The sequence below is a fragment of the Geotrypetes seraphini genome, chromosome 5, assembly GCF_902459505.1.
Source record: "Geotrypetes seraphini chromosome 5, aGeoSer1.1, whole genome shotgun sequence".
Lineage (NCBI taxonomy): Eukaryota > Metazoa > Chordata > Amphibia > Gymnophiona > Dermophiidae > Geotrypetes > Geotrypetes seraphini.
The window spans coordinates 152,613,085-152,625,675 of NC_047088.1; the positions used below are offsets into that span (position 1 = coordinate 152,613,085).

Here is a 12,591-nt window from a genome sequence, read left to right on the forward strand (position 1 = left end):
ACTTTACCTTGGTGAGCTACCCGTCGATTGCGATCGACCTATTGGGCACCCCTGCTCTACATCATTCAAAATTAGTCTTTTAAACTAGGACACTTTATACAGGTCATTTTGACTTTAATTTTTATAAAAGGGTGCTTAGCTTTTAAGGCAAGTAGGCACAAATTTGTAAAGACACAAAGATGCTCACACTATTTTATAAAGAAACATAAGCAACAGAATTCATGCAAACATTGTGATTCCTGAGGAAATTAGAAAGCCATGGGATAAGAGATAAATCCCTATTGTGGATTAAGAACTGGTTAAAAGATAGAAAACAGGAATCATGTGATGTGGTGATCTTGGTAGGACGTGTATCTGCTTAGCTCCAGGGTCTCAGACGCATTAATCTATATTTGCTAGGTCTAGTGCCTTTCAATTATATATGGACAAATTTATTTTGATATTGAAGTCAAACATGAGTGCTAAGATGACACGAAAAGAAAAGTATAAGAGCAGAGGGTCAAAGGATAAAATGTCATCTGCACATGGTAAGGAAGCATTTTCTTTTGTGATTACCGAGCTTAACTCAGGAGTGGTGCAAGCGCTGGACCCTCGTTTGGCGCAGTTGTGTTGACAAATTTCCAATTTGGAATATTTAATGTTGAAGATATCTCTCTCATCAAACAGGAGATTTAGAGGACCGTGTGGCCTCGGTTGAAGAAACACCGAATTTGACTTCATCAGAGGTGAAGGCATTGCGCGAGCAACTGTGGATGCAGTCAGAAAATCTTGAGGATTTAGAATTGCTCCCACAGTAATCTCCAATTCATTGGCCTCCTGAGGCCCAGCTGATTCCAACATTGGAACAATGGCTACAGTAAGAGTTGCCCCTGCCTGAGGTGGTGGAGGCCCTGTGGCTTGAAAGGGCACATCGATTGGGGAGAAAACTGGATAGCTGTCAAGAGACCACGAGTAGTTATTGTAAAGATTTCACAATTATGCACACAAAGTGGCTCTTCTATAGAAATATAAATCAAAGCGAGATGATCTATGCTTTGAAGAACCAATAAAAATATTCCACGATTATTCAGCAGCGCTTTTGGAGAAAAGACACCAGTTCTCTCCTCTTTGTTAACAAATATATGACCACAAGATCCACTTCATGTTGCTGTACCCAGCTATTCTCAAGGTTTTTTCCTGTGGTCGGTGGCTCACTTTTGATAAGTTTCAAGTTTCAAGTTTGACCTTTATTTGATGAATCGCTTATAATAATATCTAAGCGATGTACAGTGTTAAAAACCATCAGAATGTGGTAATACAATTAATTTACAGTAGTCACTCATAAGACAGACAAAATTAGACGAACAGGAGGGGGTGGGAAGAAAGGGGAAAAGTTACAATCTTGTTCTTTGTTAGAAATTGACATCAAAGGGAAAGCACATCGGGTAATAATGGGTTGGGAAGAATATTGGACCTTAAAAGGTGGTATTTCATATGTCAAACGCGTCTTGAAATAGGTAAGTTTTTAAAATTTTCTTAAATGCAACAAGGTCAGTTTCGTTTTTAATGAAATTTGGAAGGGAGTTCCACAATGTGGGGGCTTTTACAGAAAATATATCATTTCGTCTAGTGCCTATGACTTTTAATGAAGGGACTGAGAGCAATTGTGATGAAGAGGATCTAAGAGAACGTAAAGTTTTGTGTGGGACAATCATTTTTGCAATATATTGAGGTTCACTGAAGGTTAAAGTTTTGTAAACCAGAAATAAAATTTTAAACGTAATTCTATGGGTTATAGGAAGCCAGTGTGATTTAATTAATAAGGGGGTGACATGGTCAAATTTCTTTGCGTTATGAATTAGTTTGATTGCTGTATTTTGGATAATTTGGAGACGTCTATTTTCTTTTTGAGTTATATTAATTAGAAGAGAATTGCAGTAGTCCAGTTTGGAAATAATAAGAAATAATAAGGAGGAAGCAGCTAAAGACTTTGAACACCCTGCCACAGGCTTCATCTTTGATTACTTCATGAATTGATACCCATTCATTGATCTTGGATGACAACCTGGTTTTGTAAATTTATGATCTCTTGGACCCTTGCTTGTGGCGTGCTACATTTAAAATCTTTGAATAGAGAGCGATTGAGATACTAGTGAGGTGGTGTGACTGAGGGAGAGTAATGTGTGTAAGGTATCGCCCAGTGTGGAACTGAGTACTCGGTGTGTAGGGTCCTTACTATTGATAGATTATGCATTTAGGACGGTATAGCAATTTTTTTTTATTACTCTTTAAAGTGTATATAGCAAAATGAGTGAGTTTTGGGTCTGAAATTATCATTGAGGGAATTTCGACACTTTGGGGGAGGGTATTGATGGAGGATGAAAAGGAGGTTTGATCTTTGAGCAGGAATAGCAGAAGGGTGAGTAAAGACTCATTGCAGCTTGTGAGCACGGGCTGGTGTGACCTTTAACCTCCTGCTTTAAAGCTATTGAAATATTATATTTTTCCCTCCCCTGTCGGCACAATTTTTGGATACAAATAAATGGTGTGTGATGATTATTTGATGAGATAAGAAATGGGTGAGAGAGTGTATGATGGTTAATCATTTTGACATTGTGTGAGCAATGTTTTCCAGCATTGAATCTTAATCTGGTACTACAGGTGCTGGCTAGAGTGCCCTATGAACATCTAGAGCAGGGGTAGGGAACTCCGGTCCCCGAGAGCCATATTCTAGTTGGGTTTTCAGGATTTCCCCAATGAATATGCATGAGATCTATTTGCATGCACTGCTTTCAATGCATATTGATTGGGGAAAACCTGACTGGAATATGGCTCTCAAGGACCGGAGTTCCCTACCCCTGATCTAGAGCAAGCTTCCCTTATGGATTTTAACAATCAAAATGGTATTTTTGATGGCGATTACCCCAGCCCAGAGAGTGTTGGAACTGCAGGCTTCATTATGCAGAGACCCCTTCCTCAGAATTTTGGATTCAGGCATGATCCTGTGCACAGTTCCATCTTTCTTACCGAAAGTGGTTTCCAGCTTCCATATCAACTAAGAAGCATGCTTGCCTTCCTTCACTTGGTATCGAGGAAGAGTGATAAGATGTTAAAATTGTTGGATGTGCACAGAGTATTACTGCAGTATCTGGCGGTTACGAATTAATTTCGACTGTTGGATCATCTTTTTGTATTGGTAGTAGCTGCCTATAAAGGCTGACCAGCCTCAAAAGCAACCATTTCAAAATGGATCTGTATGGCCATTTCTTCAGCCTATATCAGAAGTGGAAAGCGATTGCCAGTATCCGTCAAAGCACACTCTACTAGAAGTGTGATTTCCTCATCGGCAGAATCTTCAGCATTGTATTCAGAAGACATCTATAGAGCAGCCACATGGGTCCTCTCTCCATATGTTCACGAAGTTTTACAGGGTGAACTTAGCAGCCAAAATGGACTCCACATTTGGGTCATCTGTACTGTCAGCAGGCTCTTCTGCCCCGCCCTAGACTCGGTACTGCTTTGATACATCACAAAGGTTCAGGAATAAAGTGTCTGTCACACTAGAAGGAAAGATTAGGTTCTTACCTCAGTAATCTTTCTAGTAGATAGACACTAGAGAATGACACGGGGAAAAAATTTGTCCCCGTCACCGCCCTGTCCCCGGCCGACTATCCTCTGCACCGCCCCGTCACCGCCATTCCCTTCACCGCCCCGTCACCGTCACCGCCATCCCTTTCACCGCCCCGTCACCGCCACTGCCATCCCATTCACCGCCCCGTCACCGTCACTGCCATCCCATTCACCGCCCCGTCACCGCCACTGCCATCCCATTCACCGCCCCGTCACCATCACCGCAGCATGCATAAAAGCCTCAAACAGGTATGATTTTATATACTTATCTTTATTAACGTATAAAGGAAACATTCTTTACAACTTTACAACTTAGTTAACTATACAAAAACAAAACACAACCTGTACTTTTAATTGTCTTTATTTTTTAACCCATGGATGAACAACAAATCATCTACAATCTTTGGATTCAGTCTAGTTCTCCTTTCTTCCACAGTCCTTCCTGCAATAGAGAATGCCCTCTCTGAAGATGTGCTGGTATCTGGAATGTACACCCCTGACCCCCATCCCCATCATAATAGTAAATAGTACTAATTGTAATGCAATTTCTTCCATTCATTTTTCATGTACACTACTGTATATAATATTAATTCATTATGGTAACCACAAAATTAAAAGAAACACAAAGCACACTGTATGCAGAGAAAATATTAATTAATATTTGTTTCATTTTTCAAAGAGGTCAAGACAGATGATTTTATGCAATGTCACCCCGGGAACAACTATACAAAAATAGACAAATATACCCCCTCCCCTTTTACTAAATCGCAATAGCGGTTTTTAGCACAGGGAGATGCGCTGAATGCCCTGCACTGCTTTCGATGCTCATAGGCTCCCTGTGCTAAAAACCGCTATTGCGATTTAGTAAAAGGGGGCCATCGTGCAAAATATAGACAGCAGATATAAATTCTCAAAACAGACACATTTTGATCACTAAACTGAAAATAAAATCATTTCTCCCACAAGTGTACATGCTTAGTTACGTCAGCTCTATGGCTGCTTTAACTGTAAGGTGCCTGAATCTAAGGCTATATGCTACCATTCTGTAATGGAACCTGGGAGCCCATTCACTGCTATAGAATAGGCGTTCCCTGTACAGTCTCAGGGCGCCTACGAGGAAGAACCCACTTGGAGAATTGCCCCTTATTTTTTTTAAGGATTATAAAAACAGAAGCAATAATGTGAAAAACAAAATCCAGCCTTAAAACAGGCTGAATTAATTTGTGAACCATAATTTAAAGGATACTCAGAAAAAATATTGTTTTCCCTTAACTAAAATGAAATAAACATATTCCTATCCATCATTTGACTATAGCTAAGGGCAAAAGAACCTCATAGAGCTGCAGTGAAATAGAAAAGTGATTTTGTTTTACTGTAATCTCTGCATTAAGTAGATTTGCACACCCCAAGCTCCTTAAATCTTGATGCACTTCTAGCTTTTCCTGTATCAGACTTTGCAAGATTAATAAATGGAGCATTCTTCTGCCTGCCAGTTAAAGGATGGAAAAAAAAAAAGCCTATAAAGTTCAAATCACAGCTTGACTAAACTCGAACTTTTTTGATTTCATTCTTCCTGGCTGACCACAATAAGCACCAAGGTTGGGGAAGGGGTAAAACACGGACCTGACGGACCTCGCGGATCTAAACCTGTACCGCCTTAAAAATCTGAAGTCCGTGTCGGTCCGTGTCCGTGGCGAGAGCAAGCAGAATCAGGTCTGACGTCCGTGCGTTTTTTTTTTTCTCAAATGGTATACCACTACACTTGCTGCTTTTACTTGCTTCGGGCCTTCCTCGTTGCCGGGACCTGCCTACTTTCTGTTTCCGCGAAAGCAGGACCCGGCAGCGAGGAAGGCCCGAAGCAAGTAAAAGCAGCAAGTTGTAAGCTTCCCTCCGGGGCTCTATTGTGTGCGTGCTGGCTTCCCTTCTCTTCCCTCCGAAACCAGAAGTAGCGTCCCGGGGGGCCGAAGAGAAGGGAAGCCGGCACGCACACGATAGAGCCCCGGAGGGAAGCTTACAACTTGCTGCTTTTACTTGCTTCGGGCCTTCCTCGCTGCCAGGTCCTGCCTTCGCGGAAACAGAAAGTAGGCAGGTCCCGGCAACGAGGAAGGCCCAAAGCAAGTAAAAGCATGCTGGCAAAAAAAAAAAAAAAAGGCAGGCGTCAAACAAAATTTTCGGCGCGAGTCAGCCCGGGAAAGAGCAGGATTAGCTGGGCAGTCATCTAAATCAGCCGGGGAGAACACTTACTTGTACCTGACGAAGTTTTCAGGCTTTCAGCTCCTCCCAGTGAAATGAGTGAAAAGTGAATCCAATCCAGCAAAAAGAACTGACCAATGAAGAGCCTGTATATTAGGGGGCGGAGTCAATGCGGCAACGTGCAAGTCGGGTAGAGAGAGTTGGAGGAGACAGACCACATGGCGGAGACAAACATGGCCGCCGGAAAAAATCTGACACCCAGTCCCGAACCAAAGACACACGGTGAAGACGAGGTAAATAGCGGTACATAGAAGGGGGTACATTTGCCTGCGGGGACAAATCTTTTCACCGTTTTTGCGGGCGGTGAAAACTTTTGTCCCCGTGTCTGCGGCGATTTGGCTATGGAGTCTCCATAACCCGCAGCCACGCCGCGGCTCCCTGCGGGTATCGCTCCCCGTGTCATTCTCTAATAGACACTTTATTCCTGAAGCACACCCTATCGGATGTTCATTTGCTTGCTTACTGCCTCAAATGTGCCGGGAAATCCAGGTATCTTGTTTTTCCTGTATCAAACCTTAGCAGGTTAGAGGACACAACTGCCGCATTGAAGAATCTAGGGGGTATCTGTGCAGGTCACACTAAGGTTGGTGACTTGTTTGTTTTCATTGTGTTACAAAGGGTGTTCAATAATTTATCTACCTGAGTATGAAAGAAAGTAGCAAGCATGTTGTGACAAGTCTCAAGGTTATTCATGGGCAGTTGCAGCTCAGTGCGAGTCTAACGTTCCAAAAGACAAGATGTCAGGCGAGTCCTGGTGTGAAGGTCAAACAGAAGAATTCTTTTCAAAGGGGTTATAGTTATTGCAGGAAAAGTAGATGTAGTATATGGAGGTATTAGGGGATTATATTGAAAAATAAAACACAATTTTTTTTTAAACTCTCCTTTCCTACTGAAGTAGGAAAGGAGGCACCTCGACGAAATGGGAATATCAGGAAGAGTGTGGACCTGGTTCCAAGGTTTCCTAACCAAACGATCTTATCAAGTGGTCCATGAAGGAAATTACTCTGAACCCTGGAAAAGCCCCTCGGGAGTCCCACAAGGATCCCCCCTATCTCCCACCTTGTTCAATATATACATCTCTTCTCTAGGCCACCTTTTACAAAAGCTTAACCCAGGGGTGCCCACACTTTTTGGGCTTGCGAGCTACTTTTAAAATGACCAAGTCAAAATGATCTACCAACAATAAAATTTAAAAAAAAACACAACGCACACTGTACGCATAGAAAATGTTCATTATCATTCCTATTCCAGGGTTTTTCAAAGAGGTCAAAGCAGATGACTCTATGCACTATCACCTCAGTAACAACCATACAAAAATAGACAAATATACCCCCCTCCCTTTTTACTAAACCACGATAGCAGTTTTTAGAGCGCAGGGAGCTGCGCTGAATGCCCAGCGCTGCTCTCGACGCTCATAGGCTCCCTGCGCTAAAAAACTCTATTGCGGTTTAGTAAAGGGGACCTTAGTGTAAAATATAGAAGCACTCAGCTAGGCGCCTAACTTTTAGTTGTGCCTAGAGTGGGCCTATTTATTGGGCGCCTCCAAAATAGGTGCCGTCAGCGTGATTTATTAAACAGCACCCCATTTTACTTGAATTGCGCTGAACAGTGCCTACTTCGGCTCCTGACTTTTGGGCGCTTCTTATAGAATTTGCCCTGTGTTTAGTGGTCATTGAAGGAATGTTTAAGCATATTAATTTGCCAGAGCGTTTTTCTCCTGTAAGGGAGGAGCTTTTACCCTCCAGTTTGTTTTCCGGAGCAGACCTATGATAGATATATATCCTTGAGTGAAGTTTTTACTTGCTGAGTTCTTATCCTTTGGATTTTGAGGTCTAATATGTAATTGAACCATCTTTGCTGTCCTCATGACCAATTGACACTAATTAACTAAGACACTTTCTTTTTCCTTATAGTATTGGTGTCTAGGTAGCTTCAAAAAATGTTTTCGATTCTCTAACTGCCATCAGTTGGGTATACAATCCACTATTTGGCTAAACTTCATCTGGGATTTTTCAAATATTCATAGACCCCCCCAAATCTTCCCAGCATATCAAGACATAAACGTTCATAATACTATCCTGTAAACAACTGAATATTTTTCTAAGGTGTGTAGCACTCTCAGAGGGCTCACTTTCCTTTAGGGTTCATAGAAGGATAATATGGTTCTTCCCTTCCTTCCTTCCTTCCCCGTCTGTTTTCCCTTCTCCGTTCGTTTTACCTCTTCCATGTCCAGCAGCACCCCTTCCCTGCTCCCCCCTGTCCAGCAGTAGCCCTTCTCCGTTCCTTTTACCTCCTCCTCCTCCTCCTCGAGAGGGTTCAGAGGAGAGCAACACGTCTGATAAAAGGTATGGAAAACCTGTCATATTCTGAGAGATTGGAGAAGCTGGGTCTCTTTTCCCTGGAGAAGAGGAGACTTAGAGGAGATATGATAGAGACTTATAGGATCATGAAAGGCATAGAGAGAGTAAAGAGGGACAGATTCTTCAAACTTTCAAATAATAAAAGAACAAGAGGGCATTCGGAAAAGTTGAAAGGGGACAGATTCAAAACAAATGCTAGGAAGTTCTTCTTTACCCAACGTGTGGTGGACACCTGGAATGCGCTTCCAGAGGACGTAATAGGGCAGAGTACGGTACTGGGGTTCAAGAAAGGATTGGACAAATTCCTACTGGAAATGGGGATAGAGGGGTATAGTTAGAAGATTACTGCACAGGTGCTGGACCTGTTGGGCCACCGCGTGAGCGGACTGCTGGGCACGATGGACCTTGAGTCTGACCCAGCAGAGGCATTTCTTATGTTCTTATGATATAAATTCAGACACATTTTGATCACTAAATTTAAAATAAAATCATTTTTCCTACCTTGTCTGGTGATTTCATGAGTCTCTGGTTGCACTTTCTTCTTCTGACTGTGCATCCAATCTCTCTTCCCTTCTTTTAGCCTGTATGCTTCCTCTCCTCCTGACCTCATTCCCCCCCCCCCCAACATTTTTTTCCTCTCTCCCTGCCCTTTCTTTCTCTCTGCCTCCCTTTTTTTTTTCTGTTTCTCTTCTTTCCTTCTGTCTCCCTGCCTGCCCTTTTTCTTTCTTTCTCCCTGCCCTCCCCCAAGCCACTGCCATTGGGGACCAGGACCCAAACTGCCACCAATAACAGGCCCCAAACCGCCACCAATAACAGGCCCGAAAGCCGACGCTGCCCCAAGCTCTCCCTGCTTCGGCCGACCAGCATTCCTCTCCCCGACGTCAATTCTGCCGTCGGGGAGAGGCAGGCTGATTGGCCCAAGATCGCGATCAACCTATTGGGGGAAATGCTGCCGGGTCCTGCCTTCGCGGAAACAGAAAGTAGGCAGGACCCGGCAGCAAGAAGAGCAAATGCTTCACTAACCTGTCTCCCGCCTTAGCCCTTAGCGAACGCTTGCTTCAGGGCTCTCAACATGTGCGTGCCGGCTTCCCTTCTCCCCCCCCCCCCCCCGGACATAACTTCCGGTGTCAGAGGGAAGAGAAGGGAAGCCGGCACGCACGCACGTTAGAGCCACGGAGCATAAGTTCGCTACGGGCTGAAATCTCCAAGCCGGTTTTTTGTTTTTTTTTAATTTTCAGCAGCGGCGGCAGCAGCAGATGACAGCTGGGCGGACCGCCCAGCTAAAAGGCCCTAGAGAGAACACTGGAGAGGAAGGCTGATCGTCCCGGTAGATCAGGACGGCAACACGAGTCTATCACGGAGCCCAGGATGGGCTCCGCGATCGACTCGCGTTGCCTTCCTGAGCTACTGGTCGATCGCGATCGACGTGTTGGGCACCCCTGGCATAATCTAACTTATTATATATACGCAGACGACATCTCCATACTAATACCAATAACAAATGTGACCTCAACCAACTCAAAACATATCTCCTCCATCATGCTCGAAATAGAAAAATGGACTTTAAACTTCAAACTGAAATTAAACTCGGAAAAGACAAAGATTTTCCTTGCTAGCCCAAACGAGAAAATCTCCGCAACTACAATATATGTAAACGGCCATGATCACCCAATACTAAAAACCATAAAAATACTGGGAGTCACCCTGGATACCCACCTGACCCTGACCGAGCACATAAACTCGGTGACTAAAAAATGCTTCTTCATCCTTTGGAAACTGAAAACCATAAAAAAATACTTCGACCCGCTATCCTTCAGAATATTGGTACAATCACTGATTTTATCCACCCTGGACTACTGTAACATTGTCTACTTGGGAATACCTAAAAAAAATGTGAGAAAACTGAGAATAGTTCAAAATACGGCCATCCGTCTAATATTCGGACTAAAGAAAAGAGATCATGTTAGTCCATTCTACAAACTCCTTCATTGGTTACCAATTGAAGCACGAATTCTATTCAAATTCTCCTGCCTCTGCTATAAACTAATCTGGGGACTGGCCCCCAGCTACCTACTATCTCACTTCGAATTCCACTCCTCTATTAGGCCTACCAGAAACCGTAACCTCTTTACCTACCCAAATGTCATAGGCTGTAGATATCGCACCTTCTTTGATAGAACATTCAAATTCCAAGCAAGTAGACTGCAAACTTGGACAGGCTACTTCACTGATGCCGCCAGAGAATCATATAGTATCTTTAGGAAAGAACTAAAAACCACCTTGTTTAAGAAATTTATAACCTAACCAGACTTCTCCCCTAAAATCGGAGCCTCCTCCTATCCTAAGGAGTCCGTCTACCCTCTTCTGCCAAAATTTCTATCTTTAATTGTTACCAGTTTTTCCCACTGGTGCCCGTCCTTCGTTCAAATGTACCAAGTTAACAACTTACTTCTCATCAACATCTTATGTTATCTTTTTCACCTTCGCAGTCTTGCACCTTTGTAACTCAAAGCGCAATCTCCTTTCTCTTCTCCTACTTATGCTCTGAATATCGTCGACTGTATAATGCTACTCATTGTGAAACCGTGTAATACACAGACCCTGTAACTCTCCTGTTACTATCACTAGATGTTCAATGCTATACTCTGTAATTCACTGTCTGTACAGTTTCTCTTCATTGTAAACCGCCTAGAAGTTGCAAGATTGTGGCGGTATATAAGAATAAAGTTATTATTATTATTATAAATTATTAAACACATCTGGTATGTATTCAGAAAGGCAGCTGATAATTCCTGAGCTCAGATCTTGTCTGCAGCCCGTATTCTCCCCTTTCCAAAAATAGACTTCATGATTTCTGTGCAATTAGGGTCTTGGGGATGATTTTGAACTCTGTAATTTGTTTAAAAGGGAGAGGTATTTGGGGATTTCTTTATTGATTACTTAATATTTTCAATTTTTTATAAGAAATTAGATCAAAAATCTATTACATATCATTAGAATGAGTTCCATAAAACAGGAGAAGGCAAGAAGTAGTAAGACCAGAGATGGTCTCTCTAGAGAATTATTTCCAAAGGCATTTTTACATTAAACTAGTTTCCTTTTTGGAATGCATAGATAGAAATCAATTGACTCTTATTTGTGTATAATTCTCAAATATCACCCCAAACTGTTTGCTGACCTTTCTACCGATACCAGCTAAATTTACAGACGACGCCTTAAGGTAGCGTTTCCATTTTATAAGAAGTTCCAACAAAAAATAAAAGAACAGCATATATCCTACTAAACAAGTCTTGTTTTTGGTAGGTATGTAGTGACGAGCTCTGGGCTGCTCTTACCTGTGCTGTTACCAAGACTGTACCCTCCTCTGTTTATGCTATATGCCCTGGACGGTGAACGAGAGGAAGACACTTACTGGGAATGTGTCCTGCGCTTGAACAAACAACCTGACATGGCTCTCCTAAGTTTCCTTGGTGTACAGAGGTAAGTTTCATGTCCCAGAAGTTACTGAGTCATCTTTAGGAACTGGTTTAACTAATATGAATACTCATGACATTTCACTTATGAACATTACAGAATTTAGTGAACATATGTTAGACTTTCTTTTAATTTTGTTTTTCAATAGCCCTCTCCCAATAGTAGTATGATTCTTCAGGGTGTATACACACAAGGAGCAACAGACTTTCATAGTTGGAGACTAAATTTTGTTTTGTTCCATAATTCAAAAGCCTGCAGTAATTCATAAGAAATATGTATCACAACTAAGTTTATGCTGTGATATTTTTCAGCTGGCTGAGTAGGAGCAAAGCTTGTAGGTTTTGCGGTCACAAAGATTTCATTTTGAGGTTTTCATGCAAGGTTGAAAGAAGGAAGCTTCCATCTGATGAGCAGGGGATCTCATCTCAGTCTTCAGTGCACACCCATCTGGTCAGGTTTTCAGGTTATGCACAATAAGTATGCTTGAGAGATTTGCATGCATTGCTTCCTTGGTATGCAAATCTACCTCATGCATATTCATTGTGGATTGCCTGAAAGCTTCACGGGCTAGGTGTTTCTCAAGGAATGGGCAGAGAAGTACTGCTTTAGAGAATGTTGTGAAACAAATTCCAGTGCAATAGGGATGGTATGCTGATCCATAGGGTTATCCATCTGTGCTCGCGAGCATATTGAAAGAGTCAATCACAGCTTTTCAACAACTCCTCCTCCTCCTCCACAGTCTCTGCTGTCCCTTTCAGTTCTTCCTTCTGCAAGCAATCATAAAGGTGTTTTTCTGATTTGCTCTGTTTATTTATTTATTGTTATATGCAATGTTTTTTTCTATTTTTGGGCTTGTTCGCTGATTTTTTTTTCTATGGTGTCAGAGATACCAGTT

General features: G+C 42.4%; 1 protein-coding gene across 3 annotated transcripts in view; it reads left to right on the forward strand.

Annotated features, from left to right (window-relative positions):
• ALS2 (alsin Rho guanine nucleotide exchange factor ALS2) overlaps positions 1–12,591 on the forward strand; it is a 242,257-nt gene that overhangs the window by 210,716 nt on the left and 18,950 nt on the right. For all 3 annotated transcript variants that reach the window (XM_033944890.1, XM_033944888.1, XM_033944891.1), the window contains exon 29: positions 11,526–11,702. In XM_033944890.1, the coding sequence (XP_033800781.1) occupies positions 11,526–11,702 (177 nt within the window). The remainder of the gene's footprint in view (positions 1–11,525; positions 11,703–12,591) is intronic.